The sequence below is a fragment of the Pelophylax lessonae genome (assembly GCF_965119305.1).
Source record: "Pelophylax lessonae genome assembly, chromosome: 1".
Lineage (NCBI taxonomy): Eukaryota > Metazoa > Chordata > Amphibia > Anura > Ranidae > Pelophylax > Pelophylax lessonae.
In genome coordinates this window covers 581,559,500-581,574,468 of record NC_138768.1, presented here as the reverse complement: position 1 = coordinate 581,574,468, position 14,969 = coordinate 581,559,500, and the positions used below count along the sequence as shown (strand labels likewise).

At 42.8% G+C, this 14,969-nt stretch overlaps 1 protein-coding gene across 1 annotated transcript in view; it reads right to left on the bottom strand.

The window, feature by feature from the left end:
* The window catches only part of MMRN1 (multimerin 1), a 217,582-nt gene that overhangs the window by 11,472 nt on the left and 191,141 nt on the right, over nt 1-14,969 (bottom strand). The window contains exon 7 of the mRNA XM_082243351.1: nt 9,179-9,325. Coding sequence (XP_082099477.1) covers nt 9,179-9,325 — 147 coding nt within the window. The remainder of the gene's footprint in view (nt 1-9,178; nt 9,326-14,969) is intronic.

Genomic DNA, 14,969 nt, shown 5'->3' with positions numbered 1-14,969 from the left:
CATGCTTGACGGCTGTCAGAAGGTTCATCCAGTGGGCAGTAAAAGTTATATACCTTCCCTGCCCGTGTGTTCTAGACCAGTGTTTCTCAACTCCAGTCCTCAAGGCACACTAACAGGCCAGGTTTGCAAGAAAACTGAAATACATCACAGGTGATATAATTTGCTGTTCAGTGATTGCAGTATTCTAGTCTGCATCTCCCCAAGGTAATACTTAAAATCTGGCCTGTTAATGTGCCCTGAGGACCGGAATTGAGAAACACTGTTCTAGACCATGTGTCTGTGGTCAGATGTATCTTGGCACCGACACTGTGTGCCAGAGATACATTCACTTGCCGCTAAACATGGCCATATAGCTCTGGGATGCCCTTCTGCGAGAAATATTTCCTTCCTGGGACCTTCCATTGTGGTGTTCCAATGGCCACAAATTTTCAAAAGGCCTCCGAGTCCACCAGTTTATATGGCAGTAGTTGGCGGGCTATCAGTTCCCGACAAGCCAGAGGTCAACCGTTGGGTAAGAGGGTTATCCGGCATCATAATTTCTTTACGCTTGAAAATTTGGGCCACGGAAGTCTGCCTTTTTCCAGAATAAACGTGAGGACGGCATTATGGAAGGTGGAGTGGAGGACAATTGTGAGGAGAGAGGAAAAGTAGAAGGAGAAGAGGCTGGACGGTGAGATCCTGGAGTGTGGCTTTGTGGGTTCTGACGGCGTTGCTCCTACTGGGCTCAGTGATGGGAGTCCAGGTGCCTTCTTAAGGCGGTTGTCCCTAGGTGAGTGTTGGGCTTCCCGCGACTTATGCGTTGACTGCACAGGCTGCAGATGGCAACTCTATTGTCAGCAGTGGACAGCGGAGCCATGTGTCGGCGTCCTTGGAGTGGCAGATGTGACCGTACATGGTTGAGGGCTTGCTTCTGATACATTAGCAGTCTGGTTTGTCCTTCCTGTGCAATGCAAGTTTGGCATGCTTCTCCTCCCTATCTGCTGGTCCATCTCTCCCTCTGAACTTCCCTCCTCTTTTCTCTCTTGTGGGCACCCACATGATGTCCATAGACACGTCGTCATTGACGTCACCTTCCCCACCACTAACATTAGAGATCTCGGAGTAGGCAGCAACAGCATGGACCAACCTCCTTGGTCTGATCTGGGTACTCGTCAGACTGCTGAGTGGCGGCTGTTGTTACCTCCTCTTCCTGATCCAATGCCAAGAATGGCTGCGCATCAGAAATGTGTTGTGATGGATCGGAAAATAACTCCAGTGACTCAGGTGGAGGGTATATGGTGGTGGTGGTGTCTTTGGGGGTGCACACAGCAGAGAGTAAAGAGGGTGCAGATAGAGAGGATGAGAAGGGTGCAGAAGAGGAAGGCTGAGTGAGCCACTCAACCAAGTCCTTTGACGTAATCAAAAGCACCTTCTGGCTCCGGCCTGGTGCTCCTGCCCTACCCCTACCAACCCTGCGGAAGGGCCTGCCTCTTCCTCTGCCTCTTATTTTTTAAATGACCCTGTGACAAAAGCCTCTAGAGAAGCACAGTATATGTGGAAGAAGGTATATAACACCCCGATTGATCTGTTGTTTTGGGGGGCCACTGGTCTATCACACCAGTTATAAAAAAAAATTTCCAGTAAATTTTGTCACTGTATGTAGCAGAGGTAACGCAGTGAAAGAGGCAAAATTTCTGCAGTACCCAAATTCACTATTATGAAAGTATATTGTTATATAACACCCCGCTTCAATCTGTCGTTTTGGGGGGCCATTGGTCTATCACACCAGTTATAAAAAAAAAATTCCAGTAAATTTTGTCACTGTGTGTAGCAGAGGTAACGCAGCGAAAGAGGCAAAATTTCTGCAGTACCCAAATACACTATTATGAAAGTATATTGTTATACAGTCAGGTCCATAAATATTGGGACATTGACACAATTCTAATATTTTTGGTTCTATACACCACCACAATGGATTTGAAAGGAAACAAACAAGATGTGCTTTAACTGCAGACTTTCCGCTTTAATTTGAGGGTATTTACACCAAAATCAGGTGAACAGTGTAGGAATTACAACAGTTTGTATATGTGTCTCCCACTTTTTAAGGGACCAAAAATAATGGGACAATTGGCTACTCAGCAGTTCCATTGCCAGGTGTGTGTTATTCCCTCATTATCCCATTTACAAGGAGCAGATAAAAGGTCCAGAGTTCATTTCAAGTGTGCTATTTGCCTTTGGAATCTGTTGCTGTCAACTCTCAATATGAGATCCAAAGAGCCGTCACTATCAGTGAAGCGAGCCATCATTAGGCTGAAAAAACAAAACAAACCCATCAGAGAGATAGCAAAAACATTAGGTGTGGCCAAATCAACTGTTTGGAACATACCTTAAAAAGAAAGAAAGCACCGGTGAGCTCAGCAACACCAAAAGACCTGGAAGACCACGGAAAACAACTGCTGTGGATGACTGAAGAATTATTTCCCTGAGAAGAGAAGAGAAGACTTCACCAGAGTGACTACAGAAGGTTCACCACAAGATGTAAACCATTGGTGAGCCTCAAAAACAGGAAGGCCAGATTAGAGTTTGCCAAACAACATCTAAAAAAGCCTTCACAGTTCTGGAACAACATCCTATGGACAGATGAGACCAAGATCAACTTGTACCAGAGTGATGGGAAGAGAAGAGTATGGAGAAGGAAAGGAACTGCTCATGATCCAAAGCATACCACCTCATCAGTGAAGCATGGTGGTGGTAGTGTCATGGCGTGGGCATGTATGGCTGCCAATTGAACTGGTTCTCTTGTATTTATTGATGATATGACTGCTGACAAAGGCAGCAGGATGAATTCTGAAGTGTTTCGGGCAATATTATTAGCCAAATGCTTCAGAACTCATTGGACGGCGCTTCACCATGCAGATGGACAATGACCTGAAGCATACTGCGAAAGCAACCAAAGAGTTTTTTAAGGGAAAGAAGTGAATGTTATGCAATGGCCAAGTCAATCACCTGACCTGAATCTGATTGAGCATGCATTTCACTTGCTGAAGACAAAACTGAAGGGAAAATGCCCCAAGAACAAGCAGGAACCTGCAGTAGAGGCCTGGCAGAGCATCACCAGGGATGAAACCCAGCGTCTGGTGAAGTCTATGTATTCCAGACTTCAGGCTATAATTGACTACAAAGGATTTGCAACCAAGTATTAAAAAGTGAAAGTTTGATTTATGAATGTTAATCTGTCCCATTACTTTTGGTCCCTTTAAAAAGTGGGTGGCAAATATACAAACTGTTGCAATTCCTACACCGTTCCCCTGATTTGGATGTAAATACCCTCAGATTAAAGCTGAAAGTCTGCAGTTAAAGCACATCTTGTTTGTTTCATTTCAAATCCATTGTGGTGGTGTATAGAGCCAAAAAGATTAGAATTGTGTCTATGTCCCAATATTTATGCTTTGGATCATGAGCAGTTCCTTTCCTTCTCCATACTCTTCTCTTCCCATCACTCTGGTACAAGTTGATCTCGGTCTCATCTGTCCATAGGATGTTGTTCCAGAACTGTGAAGGCTTTTTTAGATGTTGTTTGGCAAACTCTAATCTGGCCTTCCTGTTTTTGAGGCTCACCAATGGTTTACATCTTGTGGTGAACCTTCTGTATTGACTCTGGTGAAGTCTTCTCCTGATTGTTGACTTTGACACACATAGACCTACCTCCTGGAGAGTGTTCTTGATCTGGCAAACTGTTGTGAAGGGTGTTTTCTTCACCAGGGAAATAATTCTTCGGTCACCCACCACAGTTGTTTTCCGTGGTCTTCCAGGTCTTTTGGTGTTGCTGAGCTCACCGGTGCTTTCTTTCTTTTTAAGGATGTTCGAAACAGTTGATTTGGCCACACCTAATGTTTTTGCTATCTCTCTGATGGTTTTGTTTTGTTTTTTCAGCCTAATGATGGCTCGCTTCACTGATAGTGACAGCTCTTTGGATCTCTTGTAATTCCTACACTGTTCACCTGATTTTGGTGTAAATACCCTCAAATTAAAGCTGAAAGTCTGCAGTTAAAGCACATATATATATATATATTAGAGTACTTTTTTCTAATTGCGTTTGTCACTCTTTGTAGTTGTAGTATCACTGCAGAACCGCTCACCAGTCAGTGCTGCACAATACAAATCCACTATAATATGCTTTCTATATTAGAAAGTATATTATAAGTGTATTATACCCCTATATACTGCACATCAAACAATAGTACACATATACCAGTCCTTAAAAGTACTTTTGTGGACCTATTAGCAGGGATTTGTGTCACTGACAGTCTGTCCCTGCTCCACACAGCAACCTCTCCCTACACTGACAAAAGACAGAATGTAAAATGGCAGCCAGGTCAGGTCTATTTATAAGGTAGGGGCTATGTCCATGTGCTGAAATGTCTCAATTGGCTGTCCTGTACCACCTGATGGATGTGTCATGGGTCAAATTTATTCACAATGTAAAAGAATATGGTGGTCGCGAATATTGCCATATGTTCGCATGTTCGGCGAACAGCGAATGAGCAAAGGTCGCCGCGAACCGACCGCTGGGCGAACCGCAAGACCATCTCTACTCTTTACCTTATTTAAAAGCAGGGTTTAATTGGGCTTTAAGGTCTCAATCAGCCTCAGTACCTGAGAGCAGTGATCCCATGTCTAGAAACCTTCAGGATAAAGCTGGATACACACTATCCAACTTTTGTGGTTATATTTCCTTCAGATTTACCTTTCCTATGTAGTGCAAGGGCCTGCCAGATTGCATACAAATACAACACATACAAAAAAGGAAAAAGTCTTCTGAAAATCTTATAGTGTGTATGGCCCATAAGGGTATCAAATATATTCTACATATTTACAGAGACATCTGTTAAAGATGTCCATCATTATGCTTCTGCTGTTGCATAACCTGCTGTGAACTGAAGTAACGAATATCTAAAATATGGGAGCTATAAGAAATTTTATTAGTGCATTGTTAATACTAATGTAAAATGTAAAGTTTTTGTACATTAAAATGTATAGAATAATTGCAAGGATATCCTATATTCAAAGCTCAATGGATGTTCTTTAAAAACCTTATGTGTGACCTTGAATAAGCGACTATCTAATCTTCCTGTTTTTCAGACACCTTATATTAGATTATAAGTTCAAAATCCTGTGAAAAGTGCTGACCAGAACTGTCAATGCTATGAAAGAATAGATACTATCATAATTAAATCTATGATTGCCTGTCTAGCAGACAGAGCACACTGACCACAAAGCAGCATCTGTATCTAAAAACTGTTCCCCTATTGGAATCTGTTAGCAAAGCATAGGGAAGCATTGGGAAGCACTAAGAAAAAATGTTCTGTGTAGTACTGTTTGACAAATACCTAATAAAATGTATTGGCAGAACACTGATTAGCCATTCAGCATTGATAGTCTGAAGTCATCAATATTTTTGTTTATGTATAATACCCCCTCAACTAATGGGATGATTATCTAAAACTGAAAGATGTGTAGCATGACAGTGTACATGCCTCAGATAGACAAAAATAGGTAACAGCAATGCTATTAACTTAAGAATATGTTACCCCCAACATTTAATATTCCTGATGTGTGTAGCAGGTTTTCCAGGCATTGAGCTTGATGTGGGTCTGCCATTGTTACCGGTGACATCTTCAGCCCATTTAAGCTGACTACCCAAGTGTGAGATTGGAGACAATGACCATTCCGGCATCGGATTTGTTTTGTTTATTTTATAATGGGGATGGGAGAAGGGAATGAGTGGGATACTCCTCTGGCTCAACTAGGTACAAAATGGGACACTTTGAAGAAAAATGCCTGTTAGCGCTGTCTTGACACCAGCTGGATGCCGACCAACGCTTGCTGGTGCTTGAAAAACACTGACTTAATGAACTGTGCTTGAACTTGACTCTGCCTTTCTGGGGTAGATACAGGCCTGAGTGTGCCATTGGCTGGGTTTCCTCCACTACCCAATGAGAACCCTCTCATGGAGCACAGTGGGGAGACTCCCCAGTCTCAACAGCTACACCTGGGAGACATGACGGCCCTGCTGTTAGGCAGCTAAGGCCCACTATACTTTGCCTAGTACCTACCTTGTAGGGTGCTACATGTGTATTTTGTACCATGTACTGGTGTTAAAGTGGTTGTAAAAGGAAGAAGGTTATTTTTTTTTTATATAATTTTTTCATAGTGATGTCCGCATGTAAAAGTTTATTGTCCAATTAGTGATGTCGTTGGTTTGCCGCTTCCGGTCACGGCAAACCAACAACATCACTTCCGGGAGTCCGTGGAACGCACGCCGGCGGTGTTCCCGGAAGCATTGCGATACTGTGATTTCTTTCCTATATGCGTGCCACTTCTTCTGTTTTTGTAAGTATTTTACTAATTGGACAATAAACTTTTACATGCGGACTTTACTATATCGGTCATTCCTTTCCTTTGAGCTGCCCAGAGGAAGACTAAAGGAAGGATCTTATGAGGGTTCATTTGGAGGAGTCCTATTCTGTGGATTTATTATAAGGCTCATTTGACCTTCTAGGAAGGTCCATCGGTTCTGGTGAGTGGATTCCAAAAGGGATTCGGGACACTCTTGCACCGCTTGGAGCACTACAGCATTTTGTGACAGCAGCACTTCAAGCACTTTTGCACATTATATTGGACCACATTTTAGCACTTTATATTTTATATATTTTACACATTTCTATTGGACTTTTTTTCTTCAGCATTTGCATATGATACTGGAATTTTGCACCTTTGTAATTGCTCTAAATTTCCAGCACTTTTGTATTTGCTCATAATTTGCACGAGTTATTGTGGCATTTAGCACGATTGCACTTTATCTCCCTATGTTTATATATTCATTGCTATAACACTGGTTATTAATTTTTTGCACTATTGATTATTTTTGCAAGCGCTGTTTTTTGCATATAAGATAAGTATAAGAGTCGGTTCACACTGGGGCGACACGACTCTGTACTACTTCGGGGGCCACTTGTGCATTCCCATGCACCACGACTTCGGAGCGACTTGCATGGACTTCACATAATGGAAGTCTATGCAAGTCGCCTCCAGGTTGCCCCGAAGTAGTACAGGACCCTTTTTCTAAGTCGGAGCGACTTGTGTTGCTCCTATTAGAACTGGTCCTGTAGCAGTCAATGGACTGCGAGGGAGCGCGACTTGTCAGGCTGACAAGTCGTCTGACAAGTCGCGCTAGTGTGGACCGGGTCTTACATGTTTGGTATTTACATTTTTTTTAAAAAGACAACAAGCTTTACAATTACTTTAAAATGTATCCTTTGCTTTATGTATTGTTTCCTTTGAGAGAAATACCTGGTGATTCTGCCAGTCCCCCTGCATTCATTATTCAGACTGACGACACTAGGCAGGAGAGCACAGTTTTCTAGTTGTGATGGGAGAACAGCCTGCCTGAACTTCAATGTTTAGACTTCTTCTTACACCCCCCCCCCTGCACAGCCATTTACTGGGGAGATCAGTGTACTGCTGTTTGTCCACCCCCACCTCTCCACACCTCTTATGCAGCTGAAAACAGTAAAAAAAGTATTTATAATGAGATATATATATACACCACTGTGCAAAGGTTTTAGGCAGGTATGATGTGTGCCAGGTTCGTATGGTGTACAGACCTGAATTTCTCCTCTGCTATAAGCTCATGGTCCCTTCAGTGACCATAAACTTATAGCAGAATTGTTCAGCAGATTCTGCTGAACAAACTGATAACTGTAAACAGTGGCTAAAAGGCTATTTAACTGAAATGTCTCCCCCCCCCCCCCCGCGACGCCGCTTCAATGTGTGGTTTTGCCCGCCGCTCCACCTACCTTTGCTGTGGTCTAAATTGCCCTTCATCTCCCGACTCTCCCTTTCCCTGCCACTGCACTTCACCCTCCTACTCTGATTCCCCTCCCTGTACCGATCTCCCCCTCTCAAACCCGATCCCCTTGCGGCAGCCCTGCAGCTGTCCGCTTCCCTCCCCTGCCCTGCCGCCTGCTTTCCATGCACAGAGGGATCCATTTTTTTTAATAATTTCCCCAGCTTTCCAACCCCCCCTTCAGTGCCCCCCACCTTCCTGATGTAGGAAGAACAGGAGGGTGGCTGGTAAACACATGTTCACCCCCCCCCCAGCTTTCTGCCCCCCTTTCAGTCTTCAGTGCCCCCTGCTGCTAGCTGGCTCTCCCTCCTCCCCCTACCACCGGCTGCAGCCTCTGACTGATCTGTCAGGATGGTGAATGAAGGTTGGAGGGAGCTGGTAATATTGTTCTTACCAGCCCCCTTCCTTTCCTGAAAGAATACAGTCAACGATCAGTAATAAAATGAAACATAGTACACAGTGTGTACTATGTTTCTTTCACAAACTGACACATAGTAAACACAGTTTACTATGTGTCAGTGATGAAAGAATACAGAAGTGATCATTACTAATGACATGTCTTTTGAAAACGCCCACACTAAGGGTGAAACGCGCTGACGTAACTTCCGGCGTACGAACCATGCATCGTCACTTCCGGTCCGGCTTCCTGGATTCCGTGGAACGCACGCCGCTGCGACGTTCCGACCTGTATCCAATGTGTTTTTAATACCTTTGTTTGTAAGTATAGCATGACATTTTTGGGGAAATAAATACAAGAACGTATTACACTATTGGCCCCTCTTTTTATTACATATCTTGGCTATACGATCACCGCCATATCGGAGCGATCCCATCAAGGGCACTTGGAACCATTACTGGGGCCTGTATATCTCAAGTCGCATTATTACTACACGCGCTGATATATCTACATTGTGGTGAGTAGGGGACCTGGAGGGCCACTCACAAGAGCACCAATTTCGTCTGGACGGCTTTGCACCTGAGCACTTTAATTATCTTTTGCACCAGGAATAAGGATTTGCACTTAAGCACTTTAAGAGTCACTATATTCATTAAGAAGGACTTTTTTAAGCAAAAAGGATAACAAGTTATATTAATTGTATTGCTTATATCTGTATATTGTTATACATATTTATTGGTCACAATCTTTATGCTAGCGCTGTTTTAATTTGGTAACACATATGTGCCATTATGCCTTTTGCAAAGATCAAATGTTATGTATATAGTCGGATAACGTATTCTTGTTTCATTGAATTAAGGTACATAGTTGACAAAACACACAAAATGACTTGCCTAGTGATTCAGTGTTGTCATCTGTCATCTTTATGCTACAGTTGAGTCCTCCAAAAGGATGACGACAGGCACACACAAATCCTTTCAGGTTATTGATGCAAGTACCACCATTAAAGCAAGGAGAGCTGCTGCAGCTGGAGTAGTCATCTGCCAAGAAAGAGACCATCATAATTAGTTTTAAACTGCAGCTTTGGCTGCATTGCATACAGTAAACTGTTAGTGTATATATAGTTACATAGTTACGTAGTTAGTCAGGTTGAAAAAAGACACAAATCCATCAAGCTCAACCAATAAAAAAAAAAAAAAAAAAAAAGAACACACAACCATAAAATCCAATATACACGATTCTATGCCCACAGTTGATCCAGAGGAAGGTGAAAAATCACAGTAAACCATGATCCAATTTGCTACAGCAGGGAAAAAAGTTCCTTCCTGATCCCCGAGAGGCAATCAGATATTCCCTGGATCAACTTTACCTATAAATATTATTACCCAGTTATATTATGTACACCTAGAAAATAATCCAGGCCTTTTTTAAAGCAATTTACTGAGCTGGCCAAAACCACCTCTGGAGGGAGCCTATTCCACATTTCCACAGCTCTTACTGTGAAGAAACCTTCCCGTATTTGGAGATGAAATCTCTTTTCCTCTAGATGTAAAGAGTGCCCCCTTGTCATCTGTGATGACCTTGAAGTAAATAACTCATCACCAAGTTCAATATGTGGACCCCTTATGTATTTGTATATCCCTCCTTAATCTCCTCCTCTCAAGAGAAAATACATTCAGTTCCTCTAATTTATCCTCATAGCTGAGCTCCTCTGTGCCTTTTATCAGTTTGGATGCCCTTCTCTGCGCTTTCTCCAGTTCCCTGATATCCTTTTTGAGAACTGGTTCCCAAAATTGAACTGCATATTCCAGATGAGGTCTTACTAATGATTTGTACAGGGGCAAAATGATATCTCTCTCTCTGCAGTCCATGTCTCTCTTAATACAAAAAAGGACTTTGCTCGCTTTGGAAACACCCAGATCTTTCTCTACTATGGATTCCCCCAGTTGGTCACATAGTTTCCCAATGAAACAGTGCATTGAGTTTGACTTTTAAGTTGGAGAAATCCTGAAAGGAAGGTTTTCCACTACATAGCTTGGTGTCATCTGCAAAGACTAAAACGATACTTTTAATACAAGATCCTATATCATTTATAAATATATTAACCACTTTACCGCTGAGTACTGGAATAGTACTGCGGCAAAGTGGCTCGTTCCCGTCTGACGGCGTAGACCTACGTCGCCAGACTCCTCCCCTGTAGGCGGCGCTCGCGCTCCGCCGGAGGCGCGCTCCCGCTGTTTTCATTCACAGCGGGAGTCGGGCCAGGGGAGGAGCAGCGGCGATCGCCGCTGCTCTGCCCCGATCGTCGGGGATCTAGTGTGGGAGTGTCAGATCGGAGTGTTCAGCATAGCTGGACATCCGATCTGTCCCTGTCTCACATAGTCACCTCCCCCCCCACACGTCAGTAAGCACCAGGCATACATTAACCCCTCCCTCTCCAATAAAGTTAATCCCTTCCCTGCCAGTGTCATTTTTACAGTAACAGTGCATATTTATAGCACTGATTACTGCAGTAATGTCACTGGTACCCCCAAAAGTGTCAAAAATGTCAGTCAAGGGTCCGATCTGTCCGCCGCAATGTCGCAGTCCCGCAAAAAAAAATCGCAGATCGCCGCCATTACGCGTTTAAAAAAAAAACACCAAAAATTACATAAATCTTTCCCTTTGTTAGTAAACGCAATAACTTTTGCGCAAACCAACCAAAATACGCTTATTGCAATTTTTTTTACCAAACATAGGTAGCAGAAAACAAATTGGCCAAAAATTAAAAAAAAAATTGGTTTTTACATCTTTTTTGGGGGGAATTTCATATAAAAAAATTTGAAAAATATTGTTATTTTTTCAAAATAAACTCTCTTTTTTTGTTTATAGCACAAAAAATAAAAATCGCACAGGTGATCAAATACCACCAAAAGAAAGCTCTGTTTGTGGGGAAAAAAAGGACGTCAATTTCGTTTGGGTACGGCGTCGCACGACCGCGCAATTGTCAGTTAAAGTTGCACAGTGCCGAATCGCAAAAAGTGGCCCAGACGTAAGACAGCAAAATGCTCTAGTGGTAAAGTGGTTAAAAAGTAAGGGTCCCAACACTAAACCTTGGGGTACACCACTGATACCCTTAGACCATTCAGAGTAAGAATAATTAACCATTACTCTCCCTAAAACCTGTCTGTTAGCTAGTTTTCTATCCATTTACAAACTGATCTTTCCAAGCCTGTAGACTTTACTTTTACACATTAGCCGTGTGTGGGGAACTGTGCCAAATGCTTTTGCAACATCCAAGTATACCATGTCCACAGCCACCCTTCTGTCCAAGGTTTTACTTACCTCCTCATAAAAAGAAATCAAGTTTGTTTGACAACTTCTGTCTTTCATGAATTCATGCTGTCTGTTGCTTAAAATATTTTTTTCCAGCAAGAACAAATGTATGTGGGCTTTTTTTAAACTCTCAAGTATCTTTCCGGCTATAGAAGTTAAACTAACAGGTCTGTAGTTACTTGGTAAAGACTTTGATCCCTTTTTAAAAATAGGCACCACATTGGCCCTACACCAATCCATTGGTACTATTCAATTCCTTAACGAGTCCCTAAAAATAGAAACAATGGTTTTGAAATGACAGAGCTCAATTGTTTTAGGATGCGTGGGTGGATGCCATCTGGTCCTGGTGCTTTATCCACCTTTATGCTGTCTAAATATTTCTGCACCATATCATTTTGAGCCATTGTGGGTCATTTGGAGCTGTGCCAATACCATTATGGTCATGAGACTAACTTTTTTAAAGTGTTAGAGAAGTGTTAAAACCTGCCAATTTATTGTTTCTGTGTTCTGTTTGGGGGTTTGCATTCACACCTTGTCCTGGGGACCCAACAAAAGAATTGAGGAATTATCTAAATAATGTTGAGAATTTTCCTATTGTGGTCTGTGTTGTTGGCTTTTGTTCACGTAAGGACTGCTTTTCCCTCCATAACAGTTTACAAAAAATACAGTTTGAAATAGGTTGAACGCAGGTCAGGTAGAGGTCAATTGCAGGTCAAATACACCTGTCAATGAATTTCGAACAATTTCAGAAGTATCTCAACCTTTTGTCAAATGCAGGTTGTATTTGCATACCAACTATTTTGTTGTTAATCCTTAGACAGTTGTCACCAGAATGGGGATCCCTAGTAATAATCTGAGAGAACCTGGGTTCAGTCACACTACAACAAACAGCTTGCAAATTTGATTGTTTATTGAGAGAAAATCTTTCAAATCAATCATTACTATTTTTAAGACTAATAGGTAAGGGTTTGTCAAACAAATTACATTAGAGACTGAGCACAGCCCTGTGAGTAGGGATGAGCTTCGAGTTCGAGTCGAACGCAAGTTCGACTTGACCATTAACTGTTCGCTCGTTCATCGAATGACAAACAAATGGGCTTCTTCGCGGGAACTTCGAGTTCCTGCATTATTATGGACTCTCTGACTTCTGAACTCCAAAAAATTATCGGCTGGCAGGGGGAAGAGAACTCACAGCTTTTAGCATTGCAAGCCTGGAATTCTACCACCTACGCCACCAAACCTGCTTAAGCTAAAAACACTCTCCCTAACTTTTATCTCATCCACTGTGTGTAGGGTGAGATAGGAGTTAATTAATTAGGCACAGAAAGTGTATTCAACCTAACCGTTCTTGACGGTGGTGTAGCTGGTAGGGAGAGAGATTTTTAGTTTGTTGAGATCAAAGTTATTTATATATACATATTTATAGGCACTTCAGTTTATATCAGTTTATGTCAGTATTGCTAAAAAAATGGAGTGGGGTCCCACTCAGTCCATACCGCGCCAAAATTTAAAAAAAAATAAGGTGTGGAGTTCCCCCTAAAATCCGTACCAGACCCTTATCTGAGCACACAGCCTGGCTGGGCAGGATGGGGGTGGGAGTGAGGGTGTGCCCCCCCTCCTAAACCATACCAGGCCACATGCCCTCAACATGGGGGGGTGGGTGTTCTGGAGCAGGGGGGGCTCTGCCCCCCCACCCCAAAGCAACTTGCCCCATGTTGATGGGGACAGGGGTCTCTTCCCCACAACCCTGGGCTGTGGTTGTGGGGGTCTTCGGGGGGAGGCTTATCGGAATCTGGAAGCCCCCTTTAACAAGGGGACCCCCAGATCCCAGCCCCCCCTATGTAAATGGATATCGGGTACCTTACCTATTCACCAAAAAAGTGTACAAAAAAAAATAATGACAAAAGCCAGTTTTGGAAAAGTCTTTTATTAAAAAATAAAAAAATACTGTCCCCCGATGATCGGACGCCCGCCCTGCTTCTCCGAAAGCTTCCTGCGGAATGAGCTGTTTTGATTTTGACAGCTCTTATATAGTGACCTGACGTCACACGCCATCCCACAATGCACTGCTCGGGTGCAGTGAATAAATTACTGACGTCAGTAATTTATTCACTGCACCTAAAGCAATGGATTATGGGGCGATGTCAGAGCCATACAAAAGAGCTGTCAATCTCAGATAGAAGTTAGTTAGCCAGAGAGAGTCCAAGGCTGATCAGCTGGCTCAGTGGCTTAACTGGTAGAATAGCGGGCTTGAAAACAAAAAGCTGTAAGTTTGAATCCCCAGGCCAGTGGGTGATTAACCACTCAAGCTCCAGAGGATTTGGCTGCTCAAAGACCAGCGCCTATTTTGCGATTCGGCACTGCGTGAATTTAAAGGACAATTGCACAGTCGTGCAAAGCTGTACCCAAATTAAATTAATGTCCTTTTTTTCCCACAAACAGAGCTTTCTTGTGGTGGCATTTGATCACCTGTGCGATTTTTACTTTTTGCGCTATAAACAAAAAAAGAGCAACAATTTGGAAAAAATAACAATATTTTTCACATTTTTTTTATATGAAATTCCCCCCATAAAAATGTAAAAATCAAATTTTTTTTACATTTTAGGCCAATTTGTTTTTTGCTACATATTTTTGGTGAAAAAAAATCACAATAGTTGTATTTTGATTGGTTTGCGCAAAAGTTATTTACTAACTACGGGTAAGATTTATGTAATTCTTATTGTTTTTTTAACTAGTAATGGCGGCAATCTGCGATTTCTTTTGTGGGACTGCAACTTTGCGGCGGATAGATCGGACCCTTGACTGACATTTTTGACACTTTTGGGTAACCAGTGACATTACTACAGTAATCAGTGCTATACATGTGCACTGTTACTGTAAAAATGACACTGGCAGGGAAGGGGTTAACTTTATTAGAGATCCAGGGGTTAAGTGTGTCCCTAGGGGCGTGCTTCTAACTGTCAAGGGGCGTGGCTTTTGATGTAACCACAGAGACATACAATCCTACATAGCAGGATCGTATGATCTCTGCAGTTACACCAGGGTGAATGACAGGCGACTTTGTTTACATTAGCCGCCTGCCTTTCTCCCTCTCCAGTGGGAGATCGTGAGTGACCGGCGGACATCGGAGCCGCTGGTCACTCGCGCGGTGATGGCAGTGAATGAGCGGGGGCGGGAGCGCGCGCTCGCCCCCTATTGGCTCGCGGGCAAGTGACGTACCGATACGTCACTTTGCCCAGGAGGGGCTGACCGCCGCAGTATATGTATTTGCGGCTGTCGGCAAGTGGTTAATATTAATTATGGATTTTAATTAAAATCTATTAATTGTCCCCCCCTTCTGAAGTGACGTCAGTAATTTATTCACTGCAC